General features: G+C 43.6%; 1 protein-coding gene across 3 annotated transcripts; it reads right to left on the reverse strand.

Moving 5' to 3' along the window:
* Window positions 1–691: 691 nt before the first annotated feature.
* dnajc5ga (DnaJ (Hsp40) homolog, subfamily C, member 5 gamma a) lies at window positions 692–14,177 on the reverse strand. 3 transcript variants are annotated; one of them, XM_020110123.2, is made up of 7 exons: window positions 13,615–14,177; window positions 7,655–7,782; window positions 6,786–6,999; window positions 6,487–6,643; window positions 5,599–5,777; window positions 4,845–4,882; window positions 692–4,374 (listed from the first exon to the last, which is right to left on the reverse strand). In XM_020110123.2, exons 2-5 carry the CDS (start codon window positions 7,771–7,773, stop codon window positions 5,602–5,604), a joined length of 666 nt encoding a protein of 221 aa, XP_019965682.1. In that variant the 5' UTR covers window positions 7,774–7,782; window positions 13,615–14,177; the 3' UTR covers window positions 692–4,374; window positions 4,845–4,882; window positions 5,599–5,601. The 3 variants fall into 3 exon arrangements, with proteins under 3 accessions (XP_019965682.1, XP_019965683.1, XP_019965684.1); XM_020110124.2 differs by having other exon boundaries at window positions 13,944–14,171; XM_020110125.2 differs by lacking the exon at window positions 5,599–5,777 and having other exon boundaries at window positions 13,615–14,142.
* Between the last annotated feature and the right edge of the window lie 576 nt (window positions 14,178–14,753).

Raw genomic sequence — 14,753 nt, forward strand, 5'->3', positions numbered from 1 at the left:
CTGCAGGAGACAGTGGTGGGGTCTGCTGCTTCAGCACACCGCGTATTTACTAATCAACAAAATGGTGTTGGCTAAGTAGACTGAGCCACTAACCGGATTACTTGAGTATTTATAGGCTCGGGGGCAGAGGGCCGCTGTTGTGTGAGCTAAACATACAAACACAGAGTTATTCATGAATCCACACACGACCAGTCGGTCGTCAGTGACACAAAGACCTGGTAAAACTTCTGCTGCGTAACATCAAGTTTTTTCAAAATGGTCAGAATATTCAATTAAAAGATTGTTGATTGGTTTGGTCAGTGTTTGGAATTATGTTTTCAGGTTGTCCGTCGTTCCCGTTCTTGTGAACACGATGTCTTCAAAAACGCCTCGAAGGAATTTCTTCAAATTTGGTTCCAACCCTCAATAATGAACCAACAGAACAAAACCTTTTCCCCTGTGAACACGTTCTCTTAAAAACGCTTCCAGAGAACCTGATCAACTGTGACACTAACATCCACTTAGACTCAAAGATGAACTGATGAGATTTCAAACACCATTTGCTGAACTATATCTTTTTTTTCCAACTATTTGTACAAGTCATGTTTATGTTTATTTAGCTTTGTTAGCTCTTCTGTCCTCGTCTTTGCTGCACGTTCACGTTTGATTAGAACAGTTTTCACAATCACGTACAAATACAAGACAAAGGAAGTTATAAAATCCCCGTTTTTTTTATTTGGTTGAATTTCATTAATAACTCATTTACAGATCGTCCACATCCAGAAGAAAAACATAAAAAATAAAAACGTCACCTAAAATGATAAAATGTCTTCCTCGTGCTGGTCGACTCATATTTTCAATTTAATTGTTTCTTGACATTGAAGTAAAGAAAAACCTTCTTGTAGAAGATTGTACCACGGCACAACTTTCCCAGCAGAGAGCGGGAAAGTCGAAGGAAGAACGTTCGCTCCATGATGTGTTGGTGACTGAGGGTTAACATGGAATTTAAGATGAACGACATGACGCCCCCTGCTGGCTGGCTGCAGTATAGGTTATAAACCCCCACGTCCTCTATGTTAGCAGGTGGGACACGGAAAAAAGACGACCTGAAATGACAGCAACCATTTTCTTTTTACGTTTGATCCATGTCCCATCAACTTACATGGAGGAGGCAGGGATTAAGGCCTATGATGCAACCTCAAAAGTTGATCAAAAACATTGACCTCCTGCAGCCACTAATGTTAGTATTATTAAATTGAAGTCATGGAATTTCTATGCAATATAAATAAAAAGTAAAAACGCATGTACGCTGTTATAACAGACATTAATTTAATACAAACTGTCTATTAACAATAAGGAATTATTGTCATTAATTTGCTGTTTCATGAGTTATTTACAACAATTAAAAAACAATAAATAACCAGTCTACCTTGGCCTCTATACTGAAGTGAGATCATTTGAGAAGATTTAAAGAAAATTTAAGACCTGACATGTAACTAGACACTCTCGTAATTAAATGTTTTGGCTATCGATGGTGAAAAAACAAAAAAAAACAATCATGTGAAATAATCACCTTCAAGTTTGCAGACAGTTCCACAGAAAAATACAAGCTGATATGTCCAGGACAGAGTAAAGTAACAGATCTCAGCTGGTTGTTGAGCAGGTTGTGATTCAAGGTCATGAAACAAAGCTGCTCCTACGTGTGGGTCTATGTTAGTTTACTGCAGTTCCCCAGGCAAGAGTGAAGAGTTCCAGCAGCTGAGAGACGAGCTTCACATTTACTAGACGGACGCACTGCGGACTTTATTTTATCATGGAAGGAGAAACAAAACGAAGGATTGACCTTAGAATCGCAGCCACCACTTTAAGAGGGAAAACATTCATTTTAAAACTCTTAAAAAAAAATGTACCTACAAGCAACACAACTCCACACCGGACACTAAAGCAATGTTTGAACCAGGGACCTAAACGATGGCACGGCTGCAAGATGTTTTCAAAAAGCCTTTTCGAAGTTTTGTGCCTCGTTTCTTTCGTGTTGAGATACAGAAGAGAAGACGGACTCCACCCTGACGTCTGTACACCAAACATTATGCTACAGCTAGCAGCTGGTTAGCTCCGCACAAAGACTGGAAACGGGCAGCCTGCTTGTCATCTCCGCCAAGGAGGTTATTTTTTCCCCATCAGCATTTGTTAGATAGCAGGATTACGCAAACTTGGTTTGTGTCTGGGTGCCTTCAGGGACTGAACTTAGAATGGACCACTTGTGAATTAAAGTGCAGGACTTGATGATTTAGGCCTGAAATTTGTAGTAAATATGATTGGTTGCTTGCTCAGTGCTGTTCCAGAGCCAAGTGAATGAAATGAAAAACAAAAAAAAAAGACTCAGTGCAATTCACGCGTCCTTAGTGAATCTGGACCTGACGTTATAGATAATCAAGTCACTTAAAAGTCAATTGTTTCCTTTCTCCTGGAACGAAAAAAGATTTACAGCCTGAACTGAGACAAAAAAGGAAAGACGATGACATGAGATGGCAACAGACTCACTTCACCTAAAATGCAAATTATACAAAACTTTGACAAACAGAACTGTGGCTTACAGAGCAACTGGCATCAGCCTCCACCCGACTCGTAACAGATCTGCTGGCTACATGGAGCTGTTAGCTTTGGTCTACGAAACAAAGGCTACATCCATGCTACAACGTTTTCATTTAAAAATGTGGTTTTCAAAGTAAAAGGATCTCTGTTCACGAGTGTTTTGGCTCCGTGTCGGTTTTAAATCGCCCCACTAACACGCATCATGTGACCACTCACGTTGCATCTCGTCTCCTCCACATGTAAACGGTTGTATCGTTGTAAAATACTGAATTTAACTGCACAACAGGGTCAGTAACACTTTTAATTGATTCTCAATGTTGGGTTCTACGCTGGTGGCCGAGGGGGGTGGGGGGGGGGGGGTGGGGGGGTGTCATGTGATAGCAGCCTGACGACTCTACATCGTGACAAAACAACCAAATCAGCAAGTGGCTGCAAGTGTCTACGTCATGGTTTCCAAACATCTCAGTTTCCGCCCGTCAAGACTAAAACGCAGCTCCGGAGTTGACGTGTTTCCAAACGAAAACATAGTTGTGTGGATGTAGCCTTAGTCTGCAACAAAAGAAGAAGCGCAGTAGACAAAACAAAATTCATTAAAAGTCGTTTGCATTTACATCTTTTTGACGCTTTGTTTTCCACGGTATGGCATCTGTTATCGTCCGTCTAAAGGTAAAGGTTGTGGGGTTACACTTCTTTAAGCCAAGGGTGGCACACAATGACATGTTGGCTGGTACAAGTGTGTCTTTGTATACAGGATGAAGTGTGTAACCAGAGTTTGTAAGGTTTGAGTCGGCAGTTCTTCCATCTGTGGTTGTGTATTCCAGTGCTGTACAGTTAGGGGGGGGCATGCATCCGGACAGAAATGCATGCACGGTGGGGGGGGGTGGTGACTATCGACTCTGCTCCTCTGTATCTTGTATCTCCAGGTTTTGGCTCAGACGTTTTCAACAACACACATAATCTGTGGACGTCGCCTCCTGCAGTCACTTCTGCTGCGTCACATCTTCAGATTGTGCGCTTGTATGAACTATAGTGTTGAAATGTTCCAGACTGTCAACGCCTCCTTGGAAGCATTTTTTTTATTTTTTAAATACCATTAAACTCGGCATCAAGAGAAACAATGAGCGTCGGATGGCAGCGATGCAACATTTAACTGAAGTCGACTGTTCCTTGAGACGAGAGGAGGAAGAAGAAGAAGAAGAGCTGCTGGTCTCAGATGATTTGACAATTTCGTTTAGGAGTTGATTGACCGCTGACCTTCGTGGCTTTTCTTTCTGAAGGGCAAAATAATTTAAGCAGAAGAAATGTAAAAAATATGTTCCTGACAGCCCAGAGCAGAGGAAGACTGGGCGCGATGGGAGATGGAGATAATTCCAGTCTTGCTCTGGATAAATAAGAGGATCCACCATCTATTTTTTTTTTTTTTTTTGTCCCCTCATATTCCCATATTCATAGCCCAGGATAAGTGGACCCCCCCCCCCCCCCAGGTTGGACTGTGGCTGGAGGGTGAGGGGCGATTCATTAAAGAACGGCGAGATGCCTTGTTTGTACTAGTTGGCATGAAGTTCTCAGTGAGTCCAGCTAGTGTTTTGATTTACATGAATACTCCATCGTTCAAGTTCAGTGGCGGCGGGTCCAGAGCCTTCGAGAGCCCACTTCTCAGGTGCTGTCCAGTGTGTGGATGAGCTGGGTCATGGGGTGAGGGGCTGGGGCTGGCTGGTGGCTTTGGGCTGGTCGATCTCGGGGTTCCTGGACGTCCGGCAGCAGTCGTATGTGGCAGGGTCGTAACGGGGGCTCGGAAGGCTGAAGAGGGAGAGAAGCGCAGATCAGAGTGAAATGGAGAAACTGAATCAACAGCAGCTGTATTCAGTGATCGGATGATTATTCATCATATTATTATTACATCAAGAAGTAAGAACATTTTGACTAACACAGGAATAGTCTGTTTAAATCATGAAAGGCTCAGTTGGAAGTTAGGGTCGGTTGTAAAGTTTAAAATATGTAAAGATCTTGGGTATTTAACTTCCTCACAACTTTATGATGTTTGCGTTTCTATCCTGAATTACGCTTCAGGGACGTGAGGATTTAAAGAATGTGAAATATCAGGTTCTATACAACGCTGCAGGCTGGGGTCTTTGAGGCGTTCAGGGTCAATCCAGTAAATCGCACTCTTCAAGCTGTTTTTGAGGAAACTGAATTACAGCACATGTATAGAAATAAAGATCTGCGTGGAGTTGTGTGTCAGGATTAATACAGAAATAAAAGTTTCATACCTTTCTGCTTGTCGAGGCTCATCCACACCGTCACTTTCCTGCAGGAGGAGAGCAGAACAAATGCGTCATCTCTACTTCATTCACAAAAATAGAGACGAAAAGCAAAAACAACTCTAATCTCTGATCTAATCTCTCCAGGTGTCTTTAGACCCAAAGTGACAAACCATAAAACCAGTTTCACACAAGTTTCTCAAAAACGTTTGCAGGCTGGAATTTAAATTAAATATTTTAAACAAAGAAAGTAATTTGTTTGGATTTCTAAAAGTCGTCAGGAAAATAATAAACAAACAGAAAATTCATTATAATTTAATTGGAATTGAAATAAATATCTGCCTCTGAAATAACAGTGTTTTGTCCCAGTAGCTTCTTTTAGTTTTCCCTGAACAGACAATACACACAAGTATCAAACACAAGTCGTTAGTCCGAAAGAATAACTGATGATGTGTCAACAATACGACAAACAGGAAGCTGCAACACTTAATCCAGTCATGCTCATTTTGTGACGGACTCTTCAGGCACAACGTGACAGTGACAAGCATCAGGACAGCGTGGAGACACATGCAGGTACAAGACGACTTCAGCAACATGGCGGCTGCCGCGGTGAATATGCGTGACAGTGGTGACTGGACAACACGGGCGGGTTTGTTATGGATGCGTGAGGAAGCTGGACAGTGCGGCCAGGCAACAGCTGACACACGAGACAACACACGATGGAAGACAGTGCGACACATAAAGTGGACGACGTGGCTCTTACGAGTCATTTCGACTCTGGTAAAGTCTCTCCGGGGTTTTCCGCCCCTGCTGGACTGGCCGAGGCCGGCGACTTGGGCTCGGTTGGAGGCATGGCCAGCGGCAGGGGAATGGGCTGACTCTGGCCTTCTTGGCTTTCTGGAGCCAGGTTAGATTTGGGCTGGCCTATGATTACTGTGTTACCTGTTGGGTAGATTTGCATAGATTTTCAACAATAATACACACAAAATGAACAAAGACCCAAAAATGAATCAGTTGATGTAAACTTTTTAACAAGACATATCATTTATGAAATCTTTTATTTTACAGAATAAAAGATTTCAACAATTCAACAGTTGGAGTGTTTTGAAATCCACAGAGACGACATGCTCACACCTCAAACCACCATTTGGATATATTCTATTAGTGCAAGGCAAAAATTCAAGTCATGGTGGGTCTTAAGTCTCAGACCAATGTTTTGTTTTCGTCTGAGCTGAAGAAATCTTTGGATTTCGGAGCCGTTTAAATAAATTAATCTGTTTAATCTGCTGACCTTGAGAATTACAACACACCTTTGTTCTCTGCACACTTCATGTAAAAGCTCAGCAAAGTTAAAAACCCTGCACTATGGTTAACGGACCGAGGGGGAGGAGCTTTAACGGTTAAAGGAGCTCACTTCCTGCCTTTGTTTGTATCAATGATAAATCTTCTCAGATAATAGAGGATCGTTGAGACGTTTTCTCGTGGGACGTTTCATCGTCTTACAAATGAACAGTAACTGATGAACAGTCAGTCACAAACAAAGATGATGCCGTCCAGAGTCTCAGGAGAAACAGGAAGACGGAATATTTACATCAACATTCTAAAACACGGCGTTAAACTAACCCTTAACCCCCCCCCCCCGAGCTCTCACCTCCGTCCTGCTCTGCTTTGATCTGGGCCTCCAGGTCTTCAGGGTCGACGTACTGGTAGTTCTCATCGTCGTCAGGTGGTTTACACTTCCCACAGCAGAAACAGCAGCAGCAGCAACAGCAGCAGCAGGTGAACAGTGTACAGCACAGAACCAGACCCTGCAGGAGCGAACACACACAGAGGGAGAAACGATATTCAGCCTCGTGACAGGAGGCGGTGGTCCAACACAAACTTCTTCATCTCCTCGTGAAACACAGGAGACCATCAAGAGATAATCTGTAGGAGATGATATGCACGTACCTTAAACCACCACTTGGACATAAGGAAGTAGTATTTGACGCTTTCCTCTCCAAACTGTTCGGACACATACAGGCCCATGGAGCCGTACTCATCGTAAATCTTCCTCTTGGTCTCATCATTTAAAATAGAGTTGGCGTTGTTGATCTCCTTAAACTTTTCCGCTGCCTCCGGGTTGTCTGGGTTCTTGTCTGGGTGATACTTCAGCGCTAGTTTTCTAACAGACCGGAAGGAGAATCAAAGTGACGGGGGAGCAGAGGTAAGTGACGGACGGAGGGAAAGGAAGAAAATAAGGAGACATCGTGTTGAAGGGTTCAAATCTGGTATTTATGTTTTTATACCAATGAAAGGTCACATTGTTCCTGTTTACCCAGGGAGAGGATTTAAATGACATGTAGCTGGTTCAGCAACCACATCAAATTAAACCACATCACCAAACCTTCGAGCTGAAATCATGACTTGGTGTTCTTTTGAATATTTTATAGATGAATTTCGGATAAAAACAACTCAATTAATGTTTTAACTGAAAGAACACACACACACACACACACACACACTTCGAGGATTTCTAAATGAGAAAAATTATTATTTTACTTGCAAGCAAACGGTTTCACGTCAGTTTGTCTGCACAGGGAGAAATGTACTCTGCAGTAAAAACACTTGAATGACTGCGATCACGCCATTTACGAGACGCTTTTGCCAACACGACAAGAAACAAGATTATTCAAGTGAAGGATTAAGGAAATACCTGATGTAATAATTACAGTGTGATTAACCTGTCTACTCTGCAGAAAATAATCCTGTCGACTGAGGCGGCTTAAAAAGTTGAGTAATAATTCACATTACTGAGCCCCCCCCCCAACCCCCCCCACCTGTAAGCTTTCTTGATGTCCTCAGCAGTCGCTCCTTTCTCCAGCCCGAGCACCTTGTACACACTCTCCCCAGCTGTGGACATCTTCCTCTGGGGACGGGAGGCGTTTGGTTCAGCCATGGCTCACCTCTGTCGATTGAGGAAAAATTAAAGTCAATCAAATATCATTGAGAGATTAAGACTCGTTGTGAAAGACCACATAAATTAGCAGGATTGAACACAGCAGCGTCAAAACTCTGCAGAGAGACCAAGAGTGAGATGTTTGTGACCAGTAACGGCTGTTGTTTGCCGAAGGAGAAGGAGTGGTTTATGTAGATTGTGAGTCATATCGTACAGAGGTAAAGGTTTCAAGAAATTTAAGCTGCGGCGCTGAACTCCAGACGTTTTTCCTAAAATCTCTAAAGAGGAGCTGTATGTGAGGACGCAAATGTTCAAGTTTTACTGACCGCCCCCCCTGGAAAAATGTCCACACGTGAGAAAACGTCACGAAAAGACAATAATTTGCAGAACAGAACAATTATGAAGTAGTTTCTGACATTTTAAAGACCAAACAATTAACAGATTATTTCATAAACTAACGATAATCCCACTCAATCATTCAACAATGTTAGAAACACGTCGCCTGGTTCCTGAAGTGCCGCCTACATCTCGTTCCCCCGCCCCCCCCCCCAGCAATTTAAATGAATGAATACAGTAAAATATTGATTTTGACCGAGTTTTCTTCAAGTGAAGACACAGGATCACGTCCACTGTGTCGATCCCTCCCCCTGTTAACAAAGACCAGGATTATGATGGTAATTCCCATATAAACCAATTGTACTGCGAGTACTCCAACAGGAACCGATCCTCACCAGCGTATCTGCTCCACCAAATATATTCACCTGGAATATCACTTGTCAGATTGGCTGGTTCGGGCAGACGCAGCCCGTGATGCTGCTCTCACACTTTATTTTAGTCCACATGGTTCTTTCATCTGAGCGGAGCTGTCAGCAGCAGTCACCTACTGTATACGCAGACTATTCAAACCACTGCTGTGCACATTAAATTCACAACTGAGTTCAGTTCGAATCGTAATTTAAGACGCTTTCACCTCCACCTTGTTTGTTCAGGTGTAAAACAAAGGTTCCTCGATAAGGTTCGCACGACTGACGCTCCACATCGGTGGTGCTCTGACGGTTAATACTGTGTCACAGGGAACTCACAACACTAAAGTCCCACAGTCTTCAGAAAGTGTCTCTCATCTACAATATAGAGGCAGGATTACTACTGAACCCACCCACACACACACACGCTTATTCAGCCACACAAACAACGCTGTCCGGGTCGTTGACCAAAGAAGATTACATTTTGCTGATCTCACAGATTACCCGTCCAAGTCCCTGTCAGAGAGGGCCAGCGTCCCGGTCAGAGTCTGGCCAAACACACGTATACCCCGACCAGCTGAGCATGTATCCACAGATCTGTGCCGCTGTGTGAGAAACAGAAGGTGCCGGAACCGGAGCAAAGACGGAGGGAGTCAAACTGTACAGGCTGCGCAGCAAACGACTGCAGCGAACCCACAGCAGAACGCTCTCATCAAGCGTTTCTGTGGGTTCGTGGGAAATTCTCAAACCTGTAGAGCTTTGGGGAAAATTTATATTCAACTCCGAACTACTGACAGGTTGATTCACAGAGAACTGACACTGGCATGTGGACAACGATTTAATAGTTTACACACAAGACGGATTTACAACAGATTAAAAACTCACAATTATCACAAACAGCTTTTACCAGAAGTGAGCACGGGTTTGTCATTTCACCAAAGCTTCTCATCTCAGTTATTGAAATTATTAAGAGAAAAGAGCTTTTTGGGTTATTTTACAAAGTGTTCTCAGTTCATGTGTTCAGGGCTGAAACTAATATTCATTCGTTGATTATTTGTAATGATTGATTCATCAGTGCTGTGCCCTGTAAGATAAACTACCTCCACTTAGCTCCTTTTACTTTTAGTAATGAAAATGGACGTTTGTCATCAAACATCGATGTTTTCAACCAATTATTTGTCAGTTTGATTTGTTTAGAACTAAAAGCTTGTAAAAGAATTTCCCTGCAGGAGGAAATGACAAAGTTGTGACAAATAGTCACAGATTTCAAAGAGCTTTTCTTTAGGTGACATCTTCAAATAGCTTGTTTAAACAGTTTTAAATATCCCGATATTGAACTTTCAACTCAAAGTGCACACCTCCCCCACACTTTGTGACAAAGTGAGACACAAACACAAGCTCTCTAACAATATCTGCTCTGTTCAAACACAAACAGGGCTTCACTTTGTTCACATCCAAACTTTCTACGTGCTAAAATTAGATCCCATCCAGAGGACGTCTTTGAGAGGAAGTGAGAGCTGGACAGGTAGCTGATAACCAGCCTCGCTCACTCAACTCGTCTGCCTTAACGTCATTCTCTTGCTTTTTACAGGAAATCCGCTGAATCATATTTCAATGCACCGGTGAAAGCAGCTTTATTGTTACAGTCTGTCATCCGATTAGATCAGAGCCTGTTGTGGAGATAAAAAATAAGCTTCACACTGCGTACGTGCATTTGTAATTGCAACATATGATACTTAAAAGTTTAAACTGACACTGAGTATTTAGACATTCATTGATAATTATTAGCTGCTTCAGTCAAACATCTTTGTGCTCTGGAGGACAGATCGAGTTAAATGACAACATTTAAAGCACCGAAGAAGATCTTGTCAAGCTAGTGACTGGAAATAAACGCTGCAAAGAGCAAATGAAAAAAGCTCGTTATTTCTTTCCTGAACGATGGAAGCGCTGCAGGCCCAGATGGCGTGTCGGCTGAGGCCAAGAAGCAGATGTAAATACTTCACGCATCCTCGAAGCATCCTGCACAATCGCAGCTCTACAGGGAGCAGATCCACGGGGAGAGTAAAACCAGGCCCTTTAACATTTGAAACGCTGTAGAAGCTCTGAGACTCCGCACCGATCTCACCGTCACCCTGCAGCTCCCACTGAAGCAATCGATTGAGTCTCTCTGAGCCAACTCTATTAGGTTGATTAGCCAACTGCAGTCAGCGCTGCGTCGACTTTAAAAAACTGCCCTGTGTCTACACACATGGTACACACACTCACACACACACACACGCACACACACACAAAAACTGGAGTCAAGTGTTCATTCACAAACATTTGACTTTGAGCCTTTTCACAAACATAAAGAACGTGAGGGAGAAAAATATTTAGGCAGAAATATATTAAGGCCCTGTTCCCTGTGGAGTAGTAATGTACTTTACTACTAAAAGAAACTTGAGTCACAACACTGACTAGAAGACAAATTCTCCAGAGTCTTCTACACTTCATATAAAATGACTGTTCAGACGAGACGGATTTAGAAATTTCACCAAATCTCTTTCAAAGAAGATTCCAATGGTGTTGTGATATTAAGATAAACCAGGATAAAAATAAATTGGTGAGCACAGACACAAAAACACTTGATTAATCACTGACATCCGTATTTAGAGTTCAGTTATTATTTTTAAAAAGCTATTATTAGTAAAGAGCATAAAAGTAAACTCTTCAAACATCTAAGTCCCGTGCCAGCTCAAGACAGATGTTCTTTATTGCTTGACACGAGGTCTGTTATCAAAACCACACGTGAAGAAAATGTTTTGAGGATCGAGGGCAACGACTCAAAGTTTTCATTCAGCGAGAATAACATCTCTTAAAATAGCTCTTTATAGTTTAAAATAACAACGGCTGTCTAAGGTGTGTGTGACTATAACACACACGAGCAGGTTCCACACACAATAAACACAATTACAAAACAAGTCTAATGTCCAGTTCTCACACCTGAAAGTCCGAACTTCAAATAAACTTCACGTGTCGAAGGAGCTGATTCTGCTTCTTCTATCGTTTCATGATGTCTCAACTTCCTGCAACTGATTCAAAGTCCGAACTATCGACAATAAAACGTTTTCAGCCCGTGAACGAACCGAACCAGTTTGATCCAGACCGGCTCTTCTGGTCGGACGACATCGTGGACAGTTGGTCCCAAGAACCTTTCACACCTGATAAACTGAAAAATTCAAAATGTCCGCAACAAACAAGGAAGTTGAGAAAGTCGAACACAAACAAACAAACATCTACAGATTCAGATTCTCTATGAATCTCTGAATGTCTCTGCTCCACTTTCCAAACAGTGAAAGTTTCTCCATCGTGTACACGTCTGTTAAGAATTCTGAAAACTGTACCACACTGGGAAAAAAAAAAAAAAAAAAAAAAAATCACATGCATGACAACAAAGGCTGCCGTTCTTTAGCGCTGCCTGAGGCCACAAAAGAACGGAAGTCAGTCTAAGTGGCGTGCGGGACACAGGTCGATGTGACACTGAACGATCCTAACGTGGGGATCGAACTGTGGCGTGTAGCACTGCTGCTGTGTGGGAGTGTCGAGCCACCGGGACGTTCTGAAGCCCCAACATTTTGTCCAGCGCCATCTTGTATTTTGAAACCATAAGTGACCATATTTGGAGGAGCGGTGGGGGTGGGGGGGTGGAGCCTCCCTGAGATCTCGAGGTCACAGAACGTCCACCTGCGACCATCACAGACTCCACGCTGCACAACTGATCTATTTCCACTTCCTGCACCTCAGCGCTCCGGATGTTTCCCTTGTCGCCGTGAACGTCGCTCGCTGCGTTCTTCAGACGCAAATGCACGCGAGGAGTCTGGACCCAGTTGTCCCGGGACATCATCTGGCGTTCGTCTCTGAAAACCTCTTAAATGATCACTCAGTTAAAAGATCTGAAGACTTCCTCCTGAGCCTTACAGAGCAGAATGATTTCAATTCTCCTCGGAAGAGTTGGTTCATCTGAGGTTAGTGGTTAATCGTCACCGGAAATATCTCACTGACCACATCTGTGTGGGGGAGAGGGGGAGGGGGGGGGGGGGGGGAGCACATGTTGGGAGACACAAAGCCTTGACTTCCATAATTAGGTCAGTGGATGAAGCTCCCCTGTGAACGTGTCAGACATTAGTTAAAGACTGTTTCCTCCACTGGGTCTGCAGCTGAACTCGAGTGTCGCTCGGAGGATGAGTCCTCAGACCTGCGGGGCTTCAGGTGTTGCTCTGCGGGGGGGGGGGGGGGGGAAGAGGCCGATGCTCCGGGATGACCGTCCGCTCTGGGGAACGACGAATGCCGCGTGATTGTCGCCTGTTCGTCCTTGTGGAGCTCTAATCCTTCGCTAATCTGCCCGAACATGAGACCCAGATACTTTCAGTTTTACAGCCCGGTTCCTCTCACACAGACACCCCGTCAACATGTAGACTGTCCCTTCTCTTTGTTATGTTCTTCCATCACACGTCCTGTGGGTCCGGATGCTGCAGCTAGCTGTTAGCTAACCCACCTGTGTGACTACCTGAAGGTGTGTTCCTGCAGCAGAACTTCATGCATTCGTGTGGAAACATGTCAGGCAGCACTTGTGGCCCGTGACGCTGAGCTTCCAGCTAGCCCAGAAAGCAAATATGCGGAACTCCGTTTGCAAATTCGGCAATTCAACAAATCGTGCCTGTCTGTACGCGTTAACCCAACGCAATAACTCTGTCTGCTCCTTCCAAAACACTAACCCGAACACGCTGAGAAATTCGGCGTACATTTCATGCACAGCCGAGGGAACATTCAATTGTGCACAAGCGCAAATCCTCATTAAGGGTCGTTCACATTTTCGCTGCCACCGCCCTGTGCTTTTAAAACGCGAACGTCTAACATGGCGTTCGGACTCGAGCCCGAACTGGACCCGGGCACCGACGATCCCCGGGACAGTTCCACCGATGCCGGGGGTTGGAAATTAACGGTGCGACGAGAAGCGAGTCGCCGTTAAATCGGCGGATTTGCGAATGGGGTTCGGCGAGCGTGACACGGCTCGGCTAACCGTGTTGCTAGCTAATTTGGAGGAGCCGGAGCAGCTTACCTTGTGCTAACTGGACGCGGTGTGTCTCGCTGCGAGGCTAACCGGACCATAGAGGCATCCGGTTCAATAATCTGAACTCCCGGTTAAAGGCTCGGGAACGCGGTGAAATCAGCCCGGGTGTGGAGAGGTGGTGGCCCGCTGCTGCTGCTGCGGCCGCCCGGTCTCTTCTTCTTCTTCTTCTTCTTCTTCTTCTTCTTCTTCTTCTTCCAGGAACAGACTGACGACACGGTGCTTTCAAGGTTTCCCCCAAAAAAACCCTCCTCTCAGCCCGAAGAGCGAAACTTAAAACACACGTCTCATGTGATTCTCACTTTTCATCGTCAAGTTACCTGGTTCATTAACTTGCAGCCGATCGAAGAGCAAAAGCTCAACGATGCAGTTTCAGAGGATTTTTTTTTTTTTTTTTTTTGCCCCAAAAGATGAAAATATCAAAAAAAAAAACTCCTCTGAGGAAATAGATTTTTCTTTTTTCTCAGTTTCTCTGAGCAGTGAAGTCCAGAGACTGGAGACAGACAGAGAGACAGAGGACATGTGATTCCCACAGGATGTTACACAACAACATGAAAATACAGGAAACAAAGAGCAGGGCAGTTCACTGAGGCTGGTCCCTGAACGCCTCATCAGCTGCAAAAAGTTGATTCATTCAGTTTGATGCAGAATTTACAGCAACTATTTCACTTGTGCTTAATTATTGTTGTTTTTAAAATGAGAAAAGTTTAAGATGAGACATTTGCAATATTACAGCAGCAAGAGACAAAAAAAAAAGTCACCAGTAAGTAATTAGAAACATGAAATACTTAAAACATCACTCGGATTATTTTACATTTCTGCCAATAGGTCCTTTCACCTGAACCTTTAACCTTCTGTGTTTTGTCGGGTTCTATATAAAATGATCTGTAAATTAAAATGAATAAAGTTTGATTGATTCAGATATTTGAAGTTAAATAAAGGCTCATTGGACGGTGGTGCAAACTGTACACACGTGTGTTAAAGTACAAAAACAGCTGTTCAGTTTCAAGGTGTGTTGGATCAAAGTTCAGCACATGAACAGTTTTTTTTTTATATTTTTCACCATTAAAGGAAAAATGAACAGTGAAACAAATTCTGATTGTCCATCGGGAAAAAAAAAAAAAAAAAGC

Source organism: Paralichthys olivaceus, chromosome 19 (genome assembly GCF_024713975.1).
Source record: "Paralichthys olivaceus isolate ysfri-2021 chromosome 19, ASM2471397v2, whole genome shotgun sequence".
Lineage (NCBI taxonomy): Eukaryota > Metazoa > Chordata > Actinopteri > Pleuronectiformes > Paralichthyidae > Paralichthys > Paralichthys olivaceus.